The 26,484-nt window shown below is 41.5% G+C and overlaps 1 protein-coding gene across 1 annotated transcript in view; it reads right to left on the bottom strand.

The window, feature by feature from the left end:
- Pign (phosphatidylinositol glycan anchor biosynthesis class N) overlaps positions 1-26,484 on the bottom strand; it is a 102,277-nt gene that overhangs the window by 18,393 nt on the left and 57,400 nt on the right. Inside the window, exons 18-27 of the mRNA XM_004654631.2 lie at positions 26,289-26,381; positions 24,138-24,229; positions 21,595-21,703; positions 18,725-18,833; positions 16,211-16,313; positions 11,378-11,480; positions 9,351-9,437; positions 5,475-5,530; positions 4,985-5,060; positions 1,912-1,985 (exon numbers count right to left, since the gene is read on the bottom strand). Of these exons, the coding sequence (XP_004654688.2) occupies positions 1,912-1,985; positions 4,985-5,060; positions 5,475-5,530; positions 9,351-9,437; positions 11,378-11,480; positions 16,211-16,313; positions 18,725-18,833; positions 21,595-21,703; positions 24,138-24,229; positions 26,289-26,381 (902 nt within the window). The remainder of the gene's footprint in view (positions 1-1,911; positions 1,986-4,984; positions 5,061-5,474; positions 5,531-9,350; positions 9,438-11,377; positions 11,481-16,210; positions 16,314-18,724; positions 18,834-21,594; positions 21,704-24,137; positions 24,230-26,288; positions 26,382-26,484) is intronic.

Genomic DNA, 26,484 nt, shown 5'->3' on the forward strand with positions numbered 1-26,484 from the left:
TTGCAAATAAATAAATAAAATATTCTCCCTTTGTTCAATACATGTTTTTTTTAAAAAAAATTTTGTTCATTTTTATTTATTTATTTGAGTGTGACAGAGAGAGAAAGAGACAGAGAGAGAGAGGGAGAGAGAATGGGCGCACCAGGGCTTCCAGCCACTGCTAACGAACTCCAGACACGTGCGCCCCCTTGTGCATCTGGCTAACGTGGGTCCTGGGGAACCGAGCCTCAAACTAGGGTCCTTAGGCTTCACAGGCAAGCGCTTAACCGCTAAGCCATCTCTCCAGCCCTCAGTACATGTTTTAAGGACCCCTATAGAAAAAAAATATAGTTAGAATCATCTTATTTGTTACACTGAACTCATTCTTGGCATTACTGATCTAGTAAACAATGTAATATAAGCCACATTTCCTTTTTATGCCCTAGTCTTTTAAGAACTGAAAGAAAATGTTTAGCAACGTAGCTAATAAGATTGTGGCAACGTGGACAGGAAGGGAAGAGATGAGTGACGCTTAACAAGTGCATAGGCCGTGAGGGAAGTCTGCACTCTGGCTTACACAGAACTCCTGACATGAGCCTACTCATCCATAGGAAGAAAGGGTTTAATGATGACGTATTAAATTTGAGGAGTATGTTTGATATCCAGGGGGAAATGTCAGTATCTTTCAGCAGTTTAAAGGTCAAAACAGAAGACTTTTGGAAAACCTTTTACCTGACCTCCTCTTCCTCAGTTTTTTGCTTTTGTGTTTAGTTTTACACTGCATTACTTCCAAGGTAAACTTGCCCCCACACAGACGTACGTGCATAGGTATACAGTTCACACTAATGAGAGTTTTCTACTTTTCATTTCACTGTCCCCAGTTCTTCTTATCCAAGCTTAAATTAAAATTTCTTCTAAAAAGCTTATTTACTAACTGACATATAGGCAAGTTATGTTATTCACTTATATTTTTCATTGCATGTAACTGTCTACTATGTGATACTGACAGGGCATAAATGCCTTTAAGTATTAAATTCATATAAATATCCTGAGAGAGTACATTCAAACTGGAAATGAGATCTTTATACTTTCTAAACAGTAAAAGGAAAACCTTTTTTAAAAAAAATTACGGTGTATGCATAATTCTATGCTAAACCCAGTTGTAGCTTAAACTCATCAAGAACATGCAAATTTATGTTAAATACTCTTCATTATTTCAGCATCCACTATGGCAGCTTGATTCAAGAACCACAAAACTGTGGAGAAGCTTCATGTTTATATCAGGTGTGTTTTGGAGAATCCCGCAATTTCACTGGTTAAAAGAAGCAAACAGATAATTTGACAGCATCTCTTTGGTAATCCTGATTGCTTCAGACTGACTGCTCCCAAAAGAAATCTCTAAGTCAGGAAGGATCTTCCTAGCTCATTTGTCAAGTGTATAGAAATCAAGACCGAGAGATTATAATAATTATTGTACAAATGATCACACACAGAAAAGCTAATTTCAAGCCATGCAAAAATGAAAAAAATGTTGACAAATTTGTTTAATATATCTTTGAGAAATAAGCCAGAAGTTGGAATGATGGCTCTTATTTTTTTTTTTAGACACCAATATGTCCATAACAAATGAGTAATTAACTGTAATGCTTACTGTTTTTATGTTTATGTTTATGTTAGTTTGAATAATATTCATTAGTTTGAATAATATTTTGATATTTTATGCTCAGAAAGCTTATTTTTCTGGTACAGGCCAGAATTAGCCAATTTCCTTGAATGACAAATGAACTCTGTCTAAAGTGTGAAATATTTCTCATTTTTATCATAAATAACTTATGTTACAAGGCATTACTAGCAACCACTTGAAATGTCTTCAAATGTTCTCTCATTTGCTAAACATGGAGAAACCCAGTGCTTCTTACACACTGATCTTACCTTTTGGATGATAGCTGAGTGGTTAACTGAACTGCTTCAAAAGCACACATCACAAGAACGAAGGGGATCAGAATCTATTGCAAAAACAGATGATGTCATTGGCAATAGATACTTGGAAGAAATACTATTTCTGCTCATATGAATACTTTATATCTCTCAAATAACCTCTACATTTACTACTGATGGGCAAACATCAAAATAAAAGTGTGATATAGTAACATCAAACAGTAGTGAAACTAATTTAACAGTCTACATTAATACACAAAGCATAAAAGATTACAGGCACCAACGCATATTCCAAATAAAAATCGATTGTAACTTTTTTCTATTTGACATTTTCTAATAATGCACAATAATGTTTAAATTATTGTTCCATCCAAGTACTAGACAGGTTTCCGAGATCAAAAGAGACTGGGTATGTGTGTTCATGGTGGTATGTCTCTAGACTATGTTTAAATTATTCTAAGAGGATATGAAAGACACAAATAAAATAAGTTAAGTAGCATGATAATTTGATGCACAGCTTTGAAATTACCTTGCTATTTGATAGTACAATACTATACCATCACTGCTCTTTGTGATGACATTTTTTTGGTGGTGCTAGAGACTGAACTCAGGGACTTGTGTGTCCTAGGCAAGTGCTTTCTGATGACAAACTATACTCAGTGTATTAAATCTGGAAAATGCAGAGAAGTATAAAGATTCTACTGTTTGAAAATTCATAATCTAGAGCCAATACTGTTTATTAATATTTTGAGGTATTACTTTCCAATGATAGGAAGGGGCTGTGGAAAACATATGATGTTTAAGAAGGCCTAAGAATCTTTTCCAAGGAAAGAATATATGAAGTCAGACACCAGGATTCATAGATAAACACATCAGTCAACAAAACTTGCTGCTACAGCTTACCCAACTGCAGAGAGTAAATTAACTACTATTCTAATTTGAGCCTTTTTTTGTTTAATTAGTTTCATAATTTTAATAGACTGAGCAAAGAACCATCATTAAAAACATGAATGACTATTAAGGAAACATCACATTTTAAAATAATTCCGTAGAGAACAGAGAGTGGGAACTGGGCAGATAGCTCAGTTGGTAAAGGGCTTGCCTTGCAAACATGAGGACGTGCGTTCTAACCTTTGAGCTCACACTTAAAAAAAGGCAACTGGACACAGTGATGAGTGCCTGTCACCTCAGCTTCTGGGAGATGGAGACAGGTGGATTCCCATGCCAGTGAGTCTTGCCTAATGGGTGAGTTCCAGGTCAATGAGAGACTATCTTAAATAAAAAGGGTAGCCAAGAAACAACATTGGGGTGACTCTCTGGCCTACATATGCAAATGCACATACATGCAAGTGAGTGCACACGGACACACAGTAACCCACATGCAGCACGCAAAGAGAACAGAACCCGGGGTACGAGGACACGCTAGACAGTGTACTAACATGGAGCAGTGCTGGTGCGGCAAGGAAACTCCTGAGCACGCCCACACCTGCCTCAGGCCTTGCGTGCGTGCTCTCAGTATTTATCTGTTTGCGTGTGTGCACGGGGTGTGGTGTGGTGAGTGTGCGGCGCCCCATGTGGTCATCAGGGCTCACCTACAGCGGCCGGAGCAGATAGGCTGGGTGTGCTGCTCCACCTCTCTTCCTCCCATCCTGCGTGAGCCAGTCTCTGCTGACACCAGAACGTGCTGCCTTTGTCAAGGTCAGGGGATTGCCTGGTCTGTGCTCCCCTTTGTGCAACTGGGGTTACAGGTGCATGTGTCCACGCCCAGGTGTTTATGTGGAAGAGTCAAACTCGGGTGGTTTTAGGCCCTTGTGCTTTCGCAGTGAGTGCACTGAACCACTAAGCCACCTCTCTGGTCCCATGATCAGATAATAAATACATACAGGCTAAGTGCACAAAGTGTGCCAGGCACCGTGGACGAGGACCGTGGTAGTGGGAAGAGGCTAAGGACAATGAGCTCAGAGGAGAAGAGGAAGAGCACAGACCTGCATTCCACTGAAGTCTCCGTCTCTAAAAGCTGAGGTTACGTTAGCGCTTCCACACCGTTAACACTCAGTTAGTGCCCGGTACATGAAGTCAATAGAGGACTCAACGACATATTTTTAAATTTTTCAAGTATTTTATACTTGTTTGAGAGAAAGAGGGAGAGAGAGAGAAAAGGAGGGAGGAAGGGAGGGAGGGAATGGGCATGCTAGGACCTCCAGTTGCTGCAAATCAATTCCAGATGCATATGCCACCTTGTGCATCTGGCTTACATGGGTCCTGGGGAATTGAACCTGGGTCCTCTGGCTTTTCTAGCAAGTGCCTTAACCATTAAGCCATCTCTCCAGCCCTTAAATAATAATAATAATAATTATTATTATTATTACTATTATTATTGTTATGTAGAAACTTTGTATAGCCCCATCATATGTTGGCATCATCATTTCCCTCCTCCCTGCCCCCACTCCACTGAAGGCCCTCCTCAGTGGGTGTAGCAGACAGCTTCAGGTTGCTGACAAGAAACTCCAAACCAGGCACAGTTATGGAGGAAGGGATTTACTGAAGACAAAGGGAATGTTCCATAACAGCATAAGCTGACCCACGTTCACAGGTCCGAGCAGAGAGAAAAGCCACAAGCCACCCCTGGCAAGCAAGGCCACTTAGGAACTCCAGGCCAAGCTCAGGCACTCTGCATATCTCTGACTGGAATTCCAGGTCTACCCACGGAGTCGGGGAACTTCAGAATCCGTAAGTTCTGATCCGAGCTTCCCTGCAGGCTTCACTTGCCTCCAACAGGATTTTCTGGGACTAACACAGAATCCTTCCTCTTTTGCAGCCAAATCATCTTAGGAGTGAGGCAAAGAACTGTATTTGGAAGTAAGGGTTAGAAGGCTGCCTGCCTGCCTGCCTCTAGTGGGCAGCGTCACCATGCCAAGTCAGAAAGGGCATCTCCTTTCCAAGGCATGGGTCTCTGTCATGATGACCTCATACTCTCAAGACCACATGTTACATAATTCCAGTATCACAGTGAATGCTTATCTTAAAATTAATCATTTAAGGCAAATAACAAAATGAGAAAACTAACCTTCCATATCATCAGCGCTCCCATCATGAAAGGACTAAACACAGTCAGGAAACAGTACACAGAGGCAAGGTCAAAGCTAGACAGTGGGGAGACAAGAGTAAGTTCAGAATTCAGGCCAAACCTTTAAAAGGACATTCTGGTAAAACTGTGCCTAAACTACTAACTCTGAAACCTGCACTTGCTTAAACACAAGCATATATCACATTAGGGAAAAATTTGAAGCCATTAAAATGAACAAAGCCATTAAAATAAACAAAGTGTGTCTGTCTTCAAAATGTCTAATTGTGCAAATAAAGTAAGGCCAGAGCAACAGATTAGGCACATCCCAATTAGTTATGTTTGTTTGTTTGAGGGACAGGATCTCTCTCTCTCTCTCTCTCTCTCTCTCTCTCTCTCTCTCTCTCTCTCTCTCTCTCTCTCTCTCTCTGGCTGAGCCCAGGAACTCTGTAGCCCAGGCTGGTCACCAGCTGCTGACGTCATTTAGAATTACCTGTTAACTGAAGCGATATTTCCAGTTCCAAAAAACGCTACCACTAAGAAGAAGACCTAAGCAGAGTTAAGGAAAGTCAGAATTCACAAGCATGTCATTTTCATTAAGCTAAGACGTGACAATTCTATCTCGAGCTCAATTTCCTTTTCCACCTGTACTGAGCAAGAGTTGTCTTATGGTATGGCTGGCTGTCTTCCTGGGGGATCCGCACTGAAAGAACCGATGGAAGAAGCAATGCGCTGAGCACGAGGACGAGGATGCAGGGACGGTCACCTCACCTAGGCACTAGTAACTCCGAGAAGGCACGTTCCCTCTTCCAAAGTGTGAACCAGTTGGATTGCATCTGTAGGCGGCTGCTTATGACTTTTTTTTTTAATGTTTATTTATTTATTTGAAAGTGACAGAGAAAGAGGCAGAGAGAGAGAGAGAGAGAGAGAGAGAGAGAGAGAGAGAATGGGCACACCAGGGCCTCCAGCCACTGCAAACGAACTCCAGACGCATGTGCCCCCTTGTACATCTGGCTAACATGGGTCCTGGGGAATCAAGCCTCGAATCGGGGCCCTTAGGCTTCACAGGCAAGCGTTTAACTGCTAAGCCATCTCTCCAGCCCTGCTTATGACTTTTTCAAAAGAAGAATTCAGATCTACTACATCAAACGTCTTTAGCTGCAAGACAGTTTTAGTTTATACATGCTTGTCACATGCCCATTATGTGAAATGCAATACTAAGCTTTTCCAAAGGCTCAAAAGTAAACAGGACACCATATTTCAGAATAATTCCAGAGAGTGTGAAATGAGAAAATGCCAAACATTTTTATATACCTTAAAATTGGATTTGTATTAACACAATAATAAAATATAACTATTAATCCTGCTGTATCCAGTGTTTACAGCTATTCTTAAAGTGCTCAAAAAAGTGCCTGGCTTGCTAGACGACCTCAAGAAATGTTAGCTATTTCATCATTACACAAGTGCAAACAAAACTGGCAGAGAGACCCTCAAGTTTGAATCCTGACAACTTTCAGTGAAAAAGTCACATGTGAGTTAGTGAGTGGAGCCATAAGTCAACCTAAAGGTTCATTCACTGAACCAACCATCTAACCAATCAACATTTAATGTCTAGTATATGTCAGAGACAGAGTTAGGCAAACCTACAGATGTGAATAAAATAGTCTTGAAGTGCTCATGTGGTGACAAAATCCAGAGACCACAGAGAATAAATGACATGAAACAGTAAGTAGGTATGAGAAAAACAAGTGACTTATTAAAGGACACAGTGAAAAATGGAGAAAGATAGTGGTATATTAATTTACAAAAACTTTAGACTTGAACTTATTGTGAAAAACAAGTATTAAGAAGCAAACATTTGAGGCTGGAGAGATGGCTTAGTGGTTAAGCACTTGCCTGTGAAACCTAAGGAACCCAGTTCGATTCCCCAGGACCCACGTTAGCCAGATGCACAGGGGTGCACATGCGGCTGGACTTCGTTTGCAGTGGCCGGAAGCCCTGGCGTGCCCATTCTCTCTCTCTCTCTCCCTCCACCCCCTTTCTCTCTCTGTCGCTCTCAAATAAATAAATAAAAATAACCAAAAAATTTTTTTAAAAAGAAAAAAAATTTTTTTAAAGAAGCAAATATTTCATGTGGATGTCTTGATAAAAAGAAAATCTGTGACTGCGATACACAATCACTATTGAGACAAATAACTGGAGGCAAGAAATTGGCTTAGAGAGCTTTCGCACGGAGCCCATGTGGAGACGGGAAGTCGAGTGTGCGGAGTGACGGCGGCTGAGGCGCGGAGGAGCCGCGGGACTTCGACAGGAAACAGACAACGCAACAGTGGGAGGCCTGGGCGGCTGAGTATGGTGGAGTCAGTAAATGACAGGAGGCGTCGGAATGTCAGTCCCTCTGGGAAAAGCGGCAGTTGTTAGTTTGAGAGTCTATTGGTGATGCCCTGGAGAATGCTGGACACGAGGCCCCTGAGGCCAGGAGCAAGGTCAAAGCTGGAAAAGTGGCGATCAGAGTTGTCTGTGCCGTAGAGTGTCCGACACCCTGGGGAGGGGACGGCGGCCCGCAAGCACAGCCAGAGGCCAGCCATCGCGGTGGGGAAGCATGGCTCGTGACCAGGCGTAAGAGGTTTCGGAGAACGAGAACTGTGCAGACAGGACGACGGCTCCTCACAACCTAAACTGAAACCACCATGTGACACTGCAGTCCACAAGAAACGAAGTCGGGATCCTGAAGAGATCGTGTGCTCTTCATGGTCATTCCAGCAGCTGCTCAAGAGCCCAGACATGACAGGAAGCAGAGTAAAGAACACCTGTGCAGCAGCCGTCTGCCGTGTGTGGCAACAGGCATTACCCTGCGGACACAATGCTAACTGAGATAAGTCAGACGCAGAAATAAAACAATACATGATCTTTTAAAAACATTTTAGTTGGGCTGGGGATATGGTTTAGCAGTTAAGGCATTTGCCTGCAAAGCCTAAGGACCCCAGTTCAATTCCCCAGGACCCGTGTAAGCCAGATGCACAAGGTGGCGCATGCGCCTGGAGTTCATTTGCAGAAGCTGGAGGTCCTGGCGTGCCCATTCTCTCTTTCTGCCTCTTCCTCTTTCTCTCTTTCCAAAATAAATAAATAAATAAAATATTTTTAAAATATTGCTTGAGAAAGACAGTGAGCGAGCGAGCAAGCGAGCTCCAGACACGTGTGCCACTTTGTGTACCTGGCTTTATGTGGGTACTGGGGAACTGAACGTAGGCCATCAGACTTTGGAAGCAACTGCCTTTAACCACTGAGCCATTTCTCTAGCTACCCTCCCCCCCCCCCAATGATCTTACTTAGATGTAGCACCTAGAACAGTTTTAGAAGACAACAGAGTGATGGGTGACAGGGCTGGGAGGAAGGGAAAAGAGGAAAACGCTGTTCAAAGGATAAGGTTACAATTAGATGAGATCAATAAGGTCTGGAGATCAGAGGTGCAGTATGGTGGCTATGGCTGCTACACTTCATTGTAGACTTGAATTTGATAAGGCAGTTGATCACAATTACTCTCATAAGAAAAAGGAGAAATGAAAGTTAGAGGAGAGGAGAGGAGGGATGAAGAAACTAGTAACTCAGTGAGACAAGGGATACATTAATGAGCTTATGATCATTTCACAAAGTATGTCCAGCATCCAGATCTATACCTTAAATATAAGTTTTATTGGTTAAGTTTACCTCAGCTAAACCTGGTAAGCCAGTCTTCCCAAAGTGCAGCTTTACCCTGCTGGCTTTCAAACCTCCAGTTCCAATACCTTTCACAGTACTGCCCTGGATAGAATCTAAGTAACCCTTGTGAGACAATATATGTTTCTTTTCTGTGAAGCACGCAAAAAGATATAAACTTATAACAATGATTCCTTCTAGGGTGAGAGAAATCAGATTGCTTTTGGGAGTTTAAAGTTGAGAAGTCAGCTTTAGATATTACATGTTATTTTTTTAAATATGCATATGCAATAACAACCTTGAAACACTGAATTGTAAGAATAATGCACAAGCTGTTCCTCAGCACCAGGGCTGCCTGCGGTCGGTTTTTGCTCCAACAAATGGAGTTTATCCTCACAAATTGGTGTTCTGCATTTCTTACTAAGTGCCTAGTTAAATTATATATATTTTTGTAGTACTAGAAATCAAGCTCAAGCCTTTGTGTAAGCACTCTTCCACTAAAATAAATCCTCAGGTCCTCCCAAATTTTGATATGAACTGTATTTATGAGAAAACCATAGTTGAGAGAAAAATTAGGTAGTCTCTAACATCATGCCACCATTCCATGAAGGCAGAAGCACTTCTTACTATTAAACAGAGAACAACAGGTCTGAAAAATCCCAACAAAGGATACAAGGAAAAATGCTCTGCGGATGTCATCTAGACAGAGCTGCCGAAGTTGGTCTATATCTGTATTATAGGAGAACTGGATACTGGCGAGCTGTGAGGTAGCAAGAAATATATTAACATACGAAATAACACAGTAACAGTGGGTTTACTTGTACACGATTAACAATAGCCATGTTACCATGGCTAGAAATTTATCCTGTGCCCACAAAAACAATCAACAATAAATCTTCTATAGCTTAATTACATCTTAATAAAATGTGCTGAAAGGTAAAATACGTTGCTAGAAATACACTGACTAGAGTTGTGGTATTATTATGTATTATTATATATATAGTTAAAGTGAAAATTGATCTTTTTGCTATCCTATGTAAGCGTTCCACTTTCACATCCCTATTTTAAAGACTTAGTTTCTTAGTGTCCTGATCACCCTACTGCCAGATATAATATGATATTAAAAAGTATGATAAAAATAAAGTAATTCTCTTTCTTCATTCTGTCAAGTCTATTTTCAGATTGATTTTTTTTCCTAAAAAAAAAAAAAAAAAAAAAAAGGCAGGGCTGAACAGATGACTTTGCAATTAACGGGCTTGTCTGCAAAGCCAAAGGGCCTGGGCTCAATTACCCAGGTCTCATGTAAACCAGATGCATAAGGTGGCACATGCATCTGGAGTTTATTGGTAATGGCTAGAAGCCCTGGCATGCCCATTCTCTCTCTCTCTCTCTCACTTACTCTGCCTATTTTCCTCTTTTAAATAAGTAAATAAAAATTAAAAATAAAAAGGCAATGTTTATGTCTTTGATAAAAGGGAAAAATCATTCAGTCACAATAAAATGGACCCACTCTTGGCTGGAGAGATGGCTTAGTGGTTAAGCACTTGCCTGTGAAGCCTAAGGATACTGGCTCAAGGCTAGATTCCCCAGGACCCACGTTAGCCTAATGCATAAGAGGGCGTACGCGTCTGGAGTTCATTTGCAGTGGCTGGAAGCCCCGTCGTGCCCATTCTCTCTCCTTCTCTCTGCCTCTTTCTCTCTCTGTCTGCCGCTTTCAAATAAATAAATAAAAATAAACCAATAAAATTTTTTAAATAAATCCACTCTTGCTCAACGCCCTTGAACCTAGGAAAGAAACTAGTAAGTGACTTTAAGGAAGACTCCCTTACTTACACACCCCATAAAATTCCCAGTAAGTATCTGGGTTGCTTCAATCTTTTCTGGAAAAAGACAGAGCTGTTTTTAGATAAAATGGGGTTTAAAACATGACACAGTCATGCTGAGTGTGCTGAAATACTTAATACTAAGAACAGTTTTTGATCTCTGATCATTCACACTGATCTAATTACAACTACTGTGCATATATTGCTTTAATATTCTAAGACTAGACGTTTAAAATCAGTAATTATTTGATCTAATTCAATAGAGCTTCTTCAACACTGAAACAAGCTATTCTGAACAATCCATTCCGCGCTCTAAAAAAAGGTCGACTGGAGCTAGTTACGGAAGGCTCAACCACGAAAGCCTTTGTCAGGACCTGACCTCAGTGGGAGTGTATAGCCCGCCCCAGCTTCTCAGGATGACGTCCCTTCTCAAACAGACGAGAGACGCCAACCTAACCTTACAACTCATCATGACAATCATGTCCGAAATCTGTTGTCTGCGTGCAAACAGTCCAAGCCTTGGTTTTGAAGCCATAAGCACTAAGGTGACAGAATAGGCATCTTCATCTGGATAAGCTCACAGCCATGCCTTCTTCCTCTACCTACCCATCTATTTTTTTTTCCTTATTACCAGTGATTCTCAAGTAAACACTAAGAAAATCCAAACCTATAAACAACTTGAAAAACTATAAAATTTTTCTCTTCTGTAAGAAATCAAAGTTATCTTATACATTAATTTATTAATACCAAATAGTGTTTGCTAAAGTTATTAAAATTCCCAGTCAAAACGTTTTTTGATGAAATAACATGGTAACTTCCTTACAGCATGGAGAATATTTTGATAGTTGTAAAATATGGAAATAAGTTTGACAGCTACCTTCTGCTTACAGGAAACGCCACACTGCTGCATGGTTTCTTGTTCCATATGTATCCAGGTAAACATCAGGCAGGACAACACGACAGGAAAGAGAGCTTCATACCTAGGAGGAGGAGGAGGAGAACAGAGGCAAAAAAAGAAACATTAAGCAAAGGGAATCTTTCTTAAAAATAACTGTAAAAATACTTCTAAGCTCTCTGTGTTTTCCAGAAGGAGGTAAGAAAGGAAAATATATTTAAATTCAATTTTAATACTGCATGAAAATATGTTTGGATTTGTCAATAAGTGTTCTTGATTTGATAATAATAATGAATTACCATATTTATTTGTCATGTGTGTCAATACTAAAAGTGTAGTGTTGACAGGAGTTTCATGAAGGACACACTCGACTCTGGAAAGCCATCCAAAACTATGTGTCAAGAACCTCAAAAACATTCATAAACCATAATCCAGGAGCACTATTCCTAGGAACTGACTGCAGGAAAGGAACCAGACACTTGAACGATTACTCTCATTATAAAGATGACTATAAGACTACCATTCACAGACAGGGTAATAAAGAGGTGGGACTGGGCATGTCCACAGGAAAGGGATTAGATACTGTATGGACACCCCAGTAAGCTGGAGTGAACAAATGTGGGGAGAATGTCCAGGTGGTAACAGTAACAGAACCATTTCCAGACTGCTTCTGCTCTGCTTTTGGATGAGTGCTGCCCCCGTCACCCCAAAGGCTCGACAACAGTACTCATTGTACCGTGTGGCTCGCACGTTAACTTGGGTGCACAGGCTACTAGTTGGTAAACTCCCCAAAGCAGAGCCTGTCTGCTCACTACGCACGTCCGGCTCACAGGAAGCACTTTGAATTTAGTTACTAACAGGACTGCAAGTTCCATAACAAAGAAGACACAGTAGAGCCTTGTTTCTTTTTTTACTTTTCCAGTTTCTGAACTATGAACTATATGACACTACTTCCTTAACATGAAAATGCAAGAGAAACAAAATGCTGCTGGGCGTGGTGGCGCACGCCTTTAATCCCAGCACTCGGGAGGCAGAGGTGGGAGGATTGCCGTGAGTTCGAGGCCACCCTGAGTCTCCATAATGAATTCCAGGTCAGCCTGGGCTAGAGTGAGACCCTACCTCGAAAAGCCAAAGAAAAAACAACAACAAAAAAAAAATGCTTTCCACTCTCCCATAATAATAAAGCTAAAACACTGGCAGCTGGCGCACACTGAGGCTTGATAAAGTGTGTGTAAGGACTGAAAACGGTGTAAGGCAGGGGAAACAGTGGCACAGCAACCCTCACGGTTTGTTAGAGAGAATATAAAATGGCCCTGTTAAGACAAGGGAAGCTTAAAAAGTTCATGTTCGGGCTGGAGAGATGGCTTAGTGGTTAAGCGCTCGCCTGTGAAGCCTAAGGACCCCGGTTCGAGGCTCGGTTCCCCAGGTCCCACGTTAGCCAGATGCACAAGGGGGCGCACGCGTCTGGAGTTCGTTTGCAGAGGCTGGAAGCCCTGGCGCGCCCATGCTCTCTCTCTCCCTCTATCTGTCTTTCTCTCTGTCTCTGTCGCTCTCAAATAAATAAATAAAATATTTAAAAAAAAAAAAAAAGTTCATGTTCAACAGCCCCCTTAAAATGTGTACAAAGGAAACGTCTAAGCTACAAAAAGGACCACACTAAAACTACAGCTCAAAAGAAATAAAACTTGGAAATAAATAACTACTGAAATACATGAACGAGACTGAGGAGGTAAGTTAGCAGTTAAAGGTACTTGCCTGCAAAGCCTGCTTGATCTGGGTTCAAGTCTCCAGCACCCATATAAAGTGAGATATAAAGTGGTGTATGCATCTGTGGTCTCACTGTGTGTAGGAAAAAGGGAGGTGGAGCCAGGAGAATCTGAAGCCCATGGGCCAGATAGACTGATGTCTACCTGCAGTCTGGCAATTCCTTTGCAGGGACAAGAGACTCTGTCTCCACAAAGCTGGAACACAGAAACCTCACAGTGTCCTCTGATTCCACGTGTGTGTCATGGCATGCATGTTCACTCAGGGGCACACACACATAAATAAAACCTTAAAGAAGTAACAGCAATGGCTAAGTAAATCAAAGTGTGTTTATGTCACAAAATATTAAAACAGTCACTAGGAAACCTATGACCCATATGGGAAAATGCTTCCAAAATAAGAAGCAATAAATATCCAAAGTAGTTTAGAAGGTAAGGTGAGGCAAGCACAAGGTCACACATGCCCACTAGGTGGCACAAGCATCGAGTTTTATAGCAGTGGCTGAGGCCCTGGTGCATCAATTCTCTCTCTCTCAAAAATAAAATAAAAATTAAAAAAGAGCTAAAAATAAAGTTAAAAATGGAAGGAAATTCTCTCTAACATTAGCAATAGTACAGTTAATATTTTTCTCCCTTATGTTTTTTGGTATTATTGTCACAATTAATATTTATATCCTGGTCATTTTTTTCCATAGAGTTTGATGTTATCAACTCAGTTCCCCAACTCAAACTCTCTAGTCATTCTGAACATCATACAATCATAACTTTACTCATAAAACTTAACTGTTCCATTCTGTAATTGTCTAACACTGTAAAATACAGTCATTTTATAGCAATTTATAGCTCTATTGTATGCCTGCATTACAGTAATAGTTCTCTCTGAACATCTTGCCCAGTGCTCAAGACATTAGAAAGACATAAATTTTACAGTATTATTCATAGAGCTATGGTCATTTTCTTTTGTAAAATGTGGATGGGAAAATCAGATGAAGATAATCTTCTTATGGAACTTTATCTCTTAAAACAACAGATAGCCTGCAAAGCTGAATTAATAGACTGAAATATGAACAAAATGCCACTGAGGGCTTGAAGAAAGAAATTAGGAACGTGCTAAATTAAGATCTGTTGTTGCTCTGTGTGTAGGTTGAACAGGGCTGAAAAGGCATTTAGATTTACATTATAGTCTGCTAAGCAAAGGATCGTGTCAACAAAATTTCAGGGGGAAATGTTTAACTCAAAACCGATTTCAACTATTACAATGGCTTTCATTTGCATAAAATAATTCAGGGTTGATTAAAACCAAGTCTTCTTTATTCATTAAATCAGAAGTGTATTGTTACAAGGTAGGATCACTAAGGTTTTATTTCTATAATAAAACAAAGCTGCATTGAAGAATTCCATATCCTGAATATCCACTAATTACAGAGAAACCTGCACTTTCTGCTGCACGCCGCCTTGTCACAGAGAGCTGCCCTCACCTGTAAGTAGATGCTTGCTTCAAGACTCCCCTCCCCCTTTTCACAAAGCTAAATATAGGCCCTGATGTTGAATAATGGATCTCTCAATGCATCCATTAATAAGGTCACACTCAGCATTAATATTCTGATTCTAGGCATGAACTTTCACGTTTTAGAATTTCTTAAAATAAACCAAATATGCTCATGATAATCAGCGTTGAGTGTCTCGAAATCATTAAGTTGGTTATTTCACACGCCCCATTCTTATCCCCAGGGAGACTTGCATGAAAAGCTCACACTACATTATAAAATAGCTGTTTCTGCTCAAAATCCAACTTTATCTTTTCATTTTTCTCTACCTTCCTCTAGTTCCAATCTGCAGCTGGATCTGTTTCTTAAGCTGTTTCCCATCAGCGGTACCAGCGGCCGAAGACAGCCTCTGACATGCTAGGCAAGCACTCTCGGCACGGTCGTGACTAGGCGGCGCAGGCTGGCCTCAAACCCACAATCTCTTGCGACAATGTGCAGCATACCCAGCCTTGTGACATTTTTAATCTATATGTCCCTTTGGAGAAGACTATTTCATCGGAATTTTGAAGATTAAAAAAGAAAAATACTTCATTATTAAGTAACTATGTAGACATTTATCATCTATTTCTTAGGCCCCAAAATATGTCCTTCGGCTAACCTATAGGTGCGATCTCAATAAAACATGTGTGAAACGTGTGTGTCATCCCAAATGGTGGCTTAGAAGTAACTTATCTTCTCCTTTGTTTTTTAAAGATAGCAGTACTTAAATCTGAGGTGGGCATGTAAGTGTGTTTATTCATTTCTTATTATTCTTTCATATTTTATTTATTTATTTGAGAGAGGGAGATAGGCAGAGGCATGTAAGAGTAAGAATACAAAGAAAATACCACATTCAAATAAGAACAAACATTGAATCTTTTTTTTTTTTTTTTTTGGTTTTTTTTGGAAGTAGGGTTTCACTCTAGCCCAGGCTGACCTGGAATTCACTATGGAGTCTCAGGGTGGCCTCGAACTCACAGCGATCCTCCTACTTCTGCCTCCCAAGTGCTGGGATTAAAGGCTTGCGCCACCACGCCCGGCTCAACATTGAATCTTTTGAGAGCTTTTGTGCTTTGTGTTCAACAGTGCGAAGGGTTGAACCCAGAACCTGTGCCCACTACACATGCCCTGCCAATGAGCCTTAAAACACAATTTCAAAATGCATGAATAAAATACAACAAAAATGAAAACTCTTCCAAATCAATGACTGAAAATTCATCCATAACCCATCACACTTTCTACACCATAGTTAAATAAAATTTTAGCAGCTTCAGTAAATAAAAAGGTAGCAGGCAATAATATGAACATAATAAGAAAAAGAAAACAGAAGATTACAGATCAAAGTATCTATGGCTCACAAATAGAGCAGAAAATACTTATAATTCATCTCTTAAGATTTAGAAAATAGTTTCATTTCTAGAGCTTACATACTAGCGGAAAAAAATTAAATTAGCCTTTAAAATTTGCCACGATCAATAGAAATGTATACTATGACTGGAGAACGCAAGGTGTAGACTTGTTTGTACCCTGTGCTGAGAAGCAGGTAGGTGGACATCAAGGACAGGAGGATGCTGGACAGCCGCTGGAGGAGAGCTGTGGAACTCAGCAGAGGCACAGCCAGGGAGGAGGCTGCAAGAAAGCAAGGCGGCAGCGTCAGTTCAAGAGCCCGGCTTCGCTTAGGAGCCCTAAGTAGCCCTCCGCCCTTCGTGCAGTCAATAATGTGTGAGCTTTAACGTGCAGCTGCACTCGACTCAGTGACAAAACCAGAAACTTTAGGTTAATTAAAATTACACTTTATTATTCTAAATATGTTTTGGCTTAAATAACTCAGAGTTTCTCAATTTATATTCAGACTGATCAATGTGATAATGTTAACTTCCAGATGAATAATTTATTATTTTCTCATGAAATTAAATGTAGCACTCAAGATTCAGCAACTTGTCTTATAATTAGACATTTATGTCTTAGTTCAAAGGCAACTTATTCCCTGGAAATTGACATTGCCTAATCCTCCTCCAAGGTTTCCCACTACAAAGTATGTATTGAGAGCTGTACTGGGTTACTTGGAAAACCGTAAGCAGGAAAGAATGGCTTCCCCACATGCAGGAGATGGAGTAAGAGTCATCTTAGGAAGTGAGGTCACCTTTCCTTCAGAACCAGACAAAAAACTGCTTCAACGGAGGCAAGGCAGGTGGAAAGGGGTAGTGGGCCAGTAGACCACAGCCCCACCCAGTTCCTCCCTCACACAGGAACACACATTTTCCTGATCCCTAAGTGCCCTCAGGTATGAAGACTAGGGATGAAATCTTGATGAAGTACCCTGTTTTCATTGTGGAACAAGCCTGCTAACCCATCTAAGAAGTTTATCAGTTTGTTAAACAGGGATAACATCAGCAACTTGAGTTTTAACTGCAGTTTCACCTGTAGAATGCTACATGAGCACAGTGTCTGACAGCCAGTGCTTAGTCAGGGCTGCTATCATTGCTAATAAGCATCTTTTATATATATATATAATTATATATATACAATTAATTTTATTTTAGAGAGAAGGAGACAGAGAGAGAGAGAGAGAGAGAGAGAGAGAGAGAGAAGAGAGAGGGAGAATTGGGGCACCAGGGCCTCAACCACTATAATGAAATTTCAGACATCTGTGCCACTTAGTGGTCATGTGAAACCTTGCACTTGCCTCATTTTTGTGTGTCTGGCTTATGTGGGACCTAGAGAGTAGAACATGGGTCCTTAGGCTTTGTAGGCAAGTGCCTTGATGGCTAAGCCATCTCTCTAGCTCACAAGTTATATTTTTAACATAGCTTTTGGCTGTTTTTTTTTAAGATGTATAAGTATTTCTAATAATGTGATCACCTTCTCATATGTACTCTAGCTGGAAAAATAATACTTCATTTTTTAAAAATATTTTTGTTTATTATTATTTTTTAAAGTTATTTGAGAGCAACAGACAGAGAAAGAGGCAGGGGGGAACAGAGAGAGAATGGGTGTGCCAGAGCCTCCAGCCACTGCCAATGAACTGCAGATGTGTGTGCCCTCTTGTGCATCTGGCTAACGTGGGTCCTGGGGACTGAGCCTTGAACTGGGCTCCTTGGGCTTCACAGGCCAGTGCTTAACAGCTAAGCCATCTCTCCAGCCCTCATTATTTCTTATTTTAAAAGTTGGTTCTGGTGTTTGTTTTGTGCTTATTGTTTTCAGCACTGGGGGTTGAATCCAGGGCTTTGCATATGCCAGATAATCACTCTCTTACTACTGAGCTATATCCATTCCCAGAAAATGAGTTCAAATGAGACAAATTCTATAACACTGTGAATACTATTGTCTTGGATTCTATTTTTGTCTAATGAAATAATAAGGTGGTAGAAGGGGTTCAAAAGTCCCCATTCTGAGTGATATAAACATATTAATAACTTTGTGTTTAAAGAACAGCAGCAGACTGGTTCTAAATTTCCTCCCTACCCTTCCAAAATGACAATAAAATCAACAGAAATAAATAAAAATACATAGGCAACTCCAATAGGGAGAAAACAGTGAAATACGTTAAGTGAAATAAGCCAGACCCATAAAGACCAAGGAGAGTGCCTTCATAACATGTGTATTCCCAAGAGGCCTAATCTCTGTCCAGTCAGGCAAGAGAAGGAAGTAACAGCTGCCTATTATTTCCGTGCAATAAAGCTATTTGTTTCAACAGCAATAATCCAGGCTTAGGCATACTGTTTTAAGAAAACTCAGTTAATGGGCTAGAGAAATGGCTTAGCGTAGCGGTTAAGCGCTTGCCTGTGAAGCCTAAGGACCCTGGTTCGAGGCTCGGTTCCCCAGGTCCCACGTTAGCCAGATGCACAAGGGGGCACATGCGTCTGGAGTTCGTTTGCAGAGGCTGGAAGCCCTGGCGCGCCCATTCTCTCTCTCTCCCTCTATCTGTCTTTCTCTCTGTCTCTGTCACTCTCAAATAAATAAATAAAATATTTAAAAAAAAAAAAAAAAGAAAACTCAGTTAATGCAAAGTTTCCCATTTGGCTGCAGTGGCCACTTACCTAATGTTGCCCAGCTCACGATCTGATTGGGAAGGGGCAGCCCTTGTTTCCTGAGTAGACTGCTGTGGGTGCTGCGCACCACATGCACTGACAGCACCGTGCTCAGCATCTGGGAAAAGCAAACCAGAAGGTGGTGGGAGACAGCGTGGCGTGGCGTGGCGAGGCCCGGAATATGGCTGATGCTCCTTCAACAGGACCAGGAGTCCATCCTCCACAAGTGAGCCCAGCTCCCCCTGGCTGAGCCTGACACCACTCACTTTCAAGAGGTCGTGGCACATGTCAGCACAGTGCTGCTGATCAGAACAACTTATCATAAGTGGTAAAGGTTTTTAAAACTCTAGGAAAGAGATGAAATGTATGTAGTTTATTTTGCATAACTTATGCCTCTCATATCTGACCTTCCTGTACAGTGTTTTCCACTTATTTATTAAACATATTTTTGTGGCCTGAATATTTACCTGGTATGGAGAATACAAAAAATATAAATGCTCTTCAGAAAATAATAAATTATAAATTAGTGCAGTTGCTCAAAAATACAACTTGTAGGTTGTTTCTATAGGTACTGTTTACTGTCTCATTTGTGTTGACACTCTTACTCTAAAATGGTAGACTTGAAAAGTGTTAGTAGACTGCCTATAATGCACCAACCTAAAATAATTATCATCTGGATCTTTAGAAAAATGTCTGCTCGGATGTGGAGCCTTTACTAAAGCCTGCTTGTATTGGAAGGAAAAAGGAGAAACTGAAAAGCAATGCTAAAATACTATGGGAAACTTATATTACCTTGAACATAAATCATTTATGATCTGCAGCTTTTAAAATGATGGGAGGCCCTGATGCTCCCATTTTCTCTCTTTCTCTCTCTCTCTCTGCTTCTTTCTCTGCCTGTAGCTCTCAAGTAAAGAAATAAATAAAAGCAATAAAAAAGAAAAATGTCTGCTGAACCCTGAAATAGTGATTAGTTTCATTTTTAAGAAATCAGCTAAATTATGACTATAAACAAAATAAGCTCCCAGAGTCTACATCAGCAGTCTCATTACCAAATCCTAGAGATATATTTACTATGCTCTTGCATTTTTAGGGTATTAAGGAATACAAAATGCTGTCAATAAAACTACAACACAATCCTTTCCACTGTAAGCCATATTCTAGTTTCAGAGATGTTAAAATGAGAAAAAATATGTATGTCTTAGGACCAATAAAATATGTCAGGCAGTACAAAAATTAATGCAAATTACTAAAGCTAATGCAAGAAAGGACTTTGTAATAGAGTTACATATATTCAGAGATATTTCTAACAAAGCATGTGAGAATTTTAGCATAATAACCTTTGCTGCTCTAGCGTGAGAGTCAGGTATGTCCACTCTGTCAAAGATCCCATTGTTGAAGTTGGATTGCATCAAATTACTCAGGCTCTGGAGTGAAGCCAGTTAGTGGACCACAGAAAACGAAACACACTTTCGTTGTAAAGGCTCCATAGGATCTTTGACAATGAACTTTTTCTTTATAAATTCTTTTGCTCGCTAAGATTTAACCTATCATGTCTCTTAAGTGTGGTTCATTTTTATTTCACAACGTTTTGGTAATACTGTAGGACTATAGCTTTGCTTTCAGATTATTTTAAAATTTTTATGTATTCATTGGTACATGTGTGCAGGGTGTGTGTGTGGGGGGGGTAGGCACTCCAGGGCCCTTTGCTCCTGCAAATGAACATCAGACACATGCTCCACTTTTTGAGTCTGGCTTATGTGGATGTATTGGGACTTGAACCTGGGTCAGCAGGCTTTGCAGATAAGTAAGTGCCTTTTTCCTCTGAGCCATCTCCCCAGGCCCTGAGGGATTATATGGAGGAAACTCATGGGTCTATCAGAACTCCAGATTCTGTTGTTTATTTATTTAAAAAGAAAAAGGTGGTTTCCAACCTTACCTACAAAAAAAGATAGGACTTCATAAAATATTATATGATATAACCTCCAGTTCTCAACCTCTGGGTACTGTCTCTACTGGCAGATCAAAAAGCAAACTGCAGTCAACTTATTGAAAATTGCACAATTCCTAAGTGTAACTGGGAATTGATTGATTTTAAAACATCAAGTTCAAGGTGATTTTCATTATACCAAAAACACTAACTAGTATCCTCCAGCCTACCAACTGAGGTCTTAACTTGGTCTTCTTCAATCAACAACCCCAGCTGCTATTCCTTCAAGGAAAACTAGCTGAGTGAGGGCCATAGCGCCTCAGCCCAGAGGAGGCGTGTTTCAGCTCACGCGTGGTCAATCCAGATGCCTCTCAAGTCTCCTTGGCCTCTGCAACTGGGCACTTTTTGGCCACCTCCTGTTGACCTGTTAGTTATTTCCTACCTTTTAGAGAACAAATGTAAGCGCCATCTTAAACAGAAGTTTCTTCTCAGGTGACAGGCTTTGGATGACATGAACACAACGACACTTTTTCTTTTCCTGTTTTTGGTTTTTCAAGGTAGGATTTCGCTGTAGCCCAGACTGACATGGAATTCACTATGTAGCCTCAGGCTGGCCTCAAACTCATGGCAATCCCCTCTTGAGTGCTGGGATTAAACACATGTGCAACCATGCCCACCTCCAATGGCATCTGAAGACCATAACAAAACATAACTTTTCTTTCTTTCTTTCTCTCTCCTTCTCTCTTTTGAGGTAGGGTCTCACGCTAGCCCAGGCTGACTTGGAACTCACTCTATAGTCCCAGATTGGCCTTGAACTCACAGCAATTCTCTTGTCTCTGCCTCCCAAGTACTGGGATTTAAGGCCTGCACCACCATGTCTGGCTTAAATAAAACCTTAAGGTACATTTTACTACATTACTCAGATAAAATGTGTTGAAAACCTATAACTGACCTGTAACAGATGGATCAATCGCTCTTGCTTTAGCAAAGTACTTTCTCTTTTGTTGGCACTGATGACAGGAACCAGGGCCAGCAGAAGAACCAGCAGGCCTGCCACAGCTCTGTTTCAAAAAGACAACACACAGGTTAAAGTTTTCTGCAGAGATGTACTAAAGACACTGCATGCAGACATGAACCATTTTACTCTAATGCAGAACCAGTCAGTCACTGGGGTTTGTCAAGACAAAGCGTGTGCAGTGTGCAGAGATGGGATGGGAAACACACACACCTCAGGACAAAGACAATATAGGGATTTGAAACTTTAACCCAGAGGTGATTGTTTTTTTTGTTCATTTTTATTTATTTATTTGAGAGTGACAGAGAAAGAGGCAGAGAGAGAAAGAATGGGCACACCAGGGCCTCCAGCCACTGCAAACAAATTCCAGATGCTTGCACCTCCTTGTGCATCTGGCTAACATGGGTCCTGGGGAATCAAGCCTTGAACTGGGGTCCTTAGGCTTCACAGGCAAGTGCTTAACCGCTAAGCCATCTCTCCAGCCCCAGAGGTGATTGTTTAAATTATCTTCACTTATTTTTCTAATTCAATTAAAATGTTTTTACATATACCAACAATCATGATTCTTAACCTGAACTGAGCAAATTTAAAGAAGATAATGAGAGATTTCTGAAATATATTATCAGCACTTCATAGAAATATTTTATAGATTCTGAACACTTATTTAAACAACGATGGTGTGCATATATACTCCATATTACTTCTTGCAGGCCAAACAACTTCTTTCTATCATTACCACTGGCATTTTCCTCAGCACTCCTGGCTAAAGGAAGGTAGGATACAAAAAGGTGTCGACAGCTGGTGAGCACACTGCCGTTCACTTATTCATTCATTCACTCTGGACAGTAACGAAACAGCAGTTATTTTCCTTAAGAGCACCGGGCGCAGGACAGTTCTGGTAGCAAGGGGAGCTGCTATCACGGCGTGTGCCTTTGACCTCTGTTTCTCACTTCCTAAAGCCTGAATAATGCAATGCAACTGATACTATGATCAGGGCAGAATTTAAAACAAAATACAGCACAACTAAGAGAAAATGAGTTTAAAAGAGGAGAAAAAGCAAACACCATGGCTAGGTACTGAAGGAGAATTAAAAATGCTTGTTTCTGACTCTTCAAATATATTTTGAGGATCTTAAGAAAACAGGATTAATATATTAACATGGATTCTATTAAAACATAATAAACACTTATGCATAATCAAAATTCTTTGCTTTCTCTCGTTTAAAAAATAATTTGGTGCCAGGCATGATGGCACACACCTTTAATCCCAGCACTGGGGAGGCAGAGGTAGGAATATCACCGTGAGTTCAAGGCCACCCTGAGACTACACAGTGAATTCCAGGTCAGTCTGGGCTAGAGTGAGACCCTATCTCGAAAAAACAAAATACACAAATAAAACATAATTTGACATTTTCAGTCACTGGTAACTATGTTTTCAGTATACTGGAATAAGGAGAGCATTAGGTTTTGTGTGTATGTGTGTGTGTGTATACGCGCACGCACGCTCATGGTGTGCAGGGGTGTGAGCGTGTGTGTGGAGAGCAGAGGCTGATCATCAGTGTCCTCCTTGCTCACTCCAACCTCCTCTGCCGAGACAGGCCTCTCACCTGAACGCAGAGCAGAGTACGCAGATCCAACACGTCTGCCTAGCCAGCTCACGCCAGGCCTCTCCAGTGTCTGCACTCACGAAGAAGACCCCCCCCCCACCTGCCCGGGGTCTACCCAATGCCAAGGCTCTGACTCTAATCCTCATGCTGGTAAGGCAGATGCAGACCCACCTTTTTCTTTTTTTTTTTTGAGACAGGGTCTCTCAGTGAACCTGGAAGTCTGCAATCTGAACAGACTAGGTAGCCAGTGAGCCCCTGGTGTCCTCCAGCTTCCACCTCCCCAGGACTGGAACCAGGGGAACACGATCACCACCCCCAGCCGTGACGTGGTGCTGGGATCCAGATTCAGACTCACGCTTGCAGGAAAGCACGTTAGTGACTGAGCCGTCTGCTCGACCCCGAAACTACAACATTCACTGATTCCTGAATACACAAAGTAAAGAAAACCTGGACTTGGGGCGGGAGGGTATTAAGTTATCAGCGTTTGGCAAAATTTCATTGTTTGTGAAGCTCTGGAAGATTCTCACATACTGACACCATGACTATAGCTTAACATTAGTATTACAACTGCCATTTTGTTCATGTGACTTCAATCTCATAACCAAGATTAGTTTGAAATTTCAGGGCTGCAGATAAAAGCACCTGTTTGCAAGCCCCGAAGGCCCGGGTTCAAGTGCCTGTATGCACTTAGAGCAGGGTGCACAAAGTGCTGCGTGTGCCTGGAGTTGTTTGCAGTGACAAGAGTCCCCTGCACGCCCACGTACTCACTCTCTGTCTGCCTCTTTCGTCCTGTCTCTCCCAAATAAATAAATAATTTTTTTTTTAATTCAGCACAGAAGAACTATACTGACAAGCAAGGAGAATACTCTCATACACGAGTGAGATGTCCGGCTCGCGGCCGACCACGGGCATCAGCGGGAACACTGCCAGCAGCAGAGAGAAGAAGATCCAGCTCAGCGAAGCGACCTGAAATCAGAACGGAAGCCCCTTCAGACTAGAATGGCACATGCCTGCAGCCAGTGTCTCACACGCCACATGACACTGGGACTCAAAGCAAAATGCAACACCTCACTGCTGTTTACTTTAAGAAGTAAAATGGCGCCGGAGAGATGGCTTAGTGGTTAAGGCGCTTGCCTGCCTACAGACCCAGGTTCAATTCCCCAGACCCATGTAAGCCAGATGCATAAGATGGCACGTGCATCTGGAGTTTGTTGCCATGTCTAGAGGTCCTGGTGTGCCCATTTTCTCTCTATCAGTCTCCTTTTCTCTCTCTCAAATAAATAAATAAAATATTTTTTTAAGTAATATGGTCAGCATAAGTAATGCTAATGGTGAAGGACCTGTTTTGTCACAAATGCTGTATCAGGTATAACATGGACATTAGATCATTTAAATTTTAAACTATATTTACTTATTTATTTATTTGAGAGAGAGATAACGTATGGGTGTACCAGGGCCTCTTACTGCTACAAATGCACTCAAAAGGCATGTGACACTTTGTACATACAGCTTATGTAGGTATTGGACAATTAAACCCAGGCCCGCAGGCTTTGCAAGCAAGCACCTTTAATTGTTAAGCCATCTGCTTAGCCCTCATTTGATTGTTTTAAAATATTTTACCTTTTTACTTACCTGACAGAGAGAGAGAGAGAAAACTGGGTATACTAGGGCCCCAGCCACTGCAAATGAACTCCAGACGCATGCACCACCTTGTGCCTCGGGCTGACTTGGGACCTGGGGAATTGAACCTGGGTCCTTAGGCTTCGCAGGTAGCACCTTAAACACTCAGCCATTTTTACAGCCCTCATTTAATTTTTAGTCACCCCAAAAGACAGGTTTCATTATTCATAATACTTCAGGTGAGGAAAGTGAGCCCTGACAAGTTGCAATGTGTGTAGCATCGGGTCCACGGCCCCGCGGAGAGCAGCAGACCGACGGCGTCAGCCTCGATGTGATGCTTCAAAGCAGGAGCTCTGCTCTGGGCAGCCACGCCACACGCCAAGGGCGACACGCTGTGAGAATGCTGTCAGGACCGAGTCCAGAAGGGAAGGGAGTAAAACTGCTTTTAAAGAGATTGGGGCAAAACTGATGGATAAGCCCACTAACAGGCCTTTGTAAGTTCTCAAAGTCAAAAGGGGTCCCTGTTACTTCCTTCAAAAAGCATGGACGTAGAGACGCAGGGTAGCCCCTCCTCAAGAACATTGTCCTTTGCTGTCTCACCAAAGGGAGGGAGGCAAGAACAACTGTATTTTTAAAAATTGATGGTGAAGGGCTAGAGAGATGGCTTAGCAATTAAGGCACTTGCCTGAGAAGCTTAAGGATCCAGGTTTGATGCTCTAGGACCCACGTAAGGCAGATGTACATGGTAACACATGCATCTGGAATTCATTTGCAGTGGCTATAGACACTGACACACCTCTCTTTATATATCTCAAATAAACAAATAAATAAAAATTGATCATGAATATATACTTCTCTAGAAAGGAAAGGAGTGGTTCAGGGTCAAAAGGGTGATCACTCTGACTCAAGGTCAGAACACGACCTGACAGGCCGCTGTGCTTGCTCTGTGTGGCTCTCTGCCCTCTGCATATACACACCCGAGGCTACGGAAAGGGTTCAGTCTGCCGCAAAGCCCGCATGGATTAAGTCCTCCTGTCCAAAGACCATGCCCTTATGCAACGACACGTTCTACCCTTCTTTTAAAAAAAACAACTCTGGGGCTGGAGAAATGGCTTAGCAGTAAAGTGCTTGCCTGTGAAGCCTAAGGACCCTGGTTCAAGGCTCAATTCCCCAGGATCCATGTAAGCTAGATGCACGAGGTGCGCATGCATCTGGAGTTTGTTTGCAATGGCTGGACGCCCTGGTGTGCCCATTCTCTCTCTCTCTTCCTCTTTTTCTAGCTGTCACTCTCAAATAAATAAATAAATAAAAATAAACAACAAAAAAGGAAACAACTCCATCATTCAAACACACGTAAAAACAGAGGGATTACTAGTGTGCCCTATGTCAACATGAGCGTTTATACCTTTGCTCGAGTCCACAGCTGCGTGAGAAATGGCCAGCCGGCAAATGCAATGAGCCCAGCTGTCAGCATGTAGCGGTAGAAGAGACTGAGAACCTGGAATGACATTCCGAACAGGAAGGAAGAAGGAAGTCACCCAACATGCATTCCACATGTACGCAGTAAGCCTGAAGATGACGGAATCCGGTAAGCGACTTAC

The sequence above is a fragment of the Jaculus jaculus genome, chromosome 15 (genome assembly GCF_020740685.1).
Source record: "Jaculus jaculus isolate mJacJac1 chromosome 15, mJacJac1.mat.Y.cur, whole genome shotgun sequence".
Taxonomy (NCBI): Eukaryota; Metazoa; Chordata; class Mammalia; order Rodentia; family Dipodidae; genus Jaculus; species Jaculus jaculus.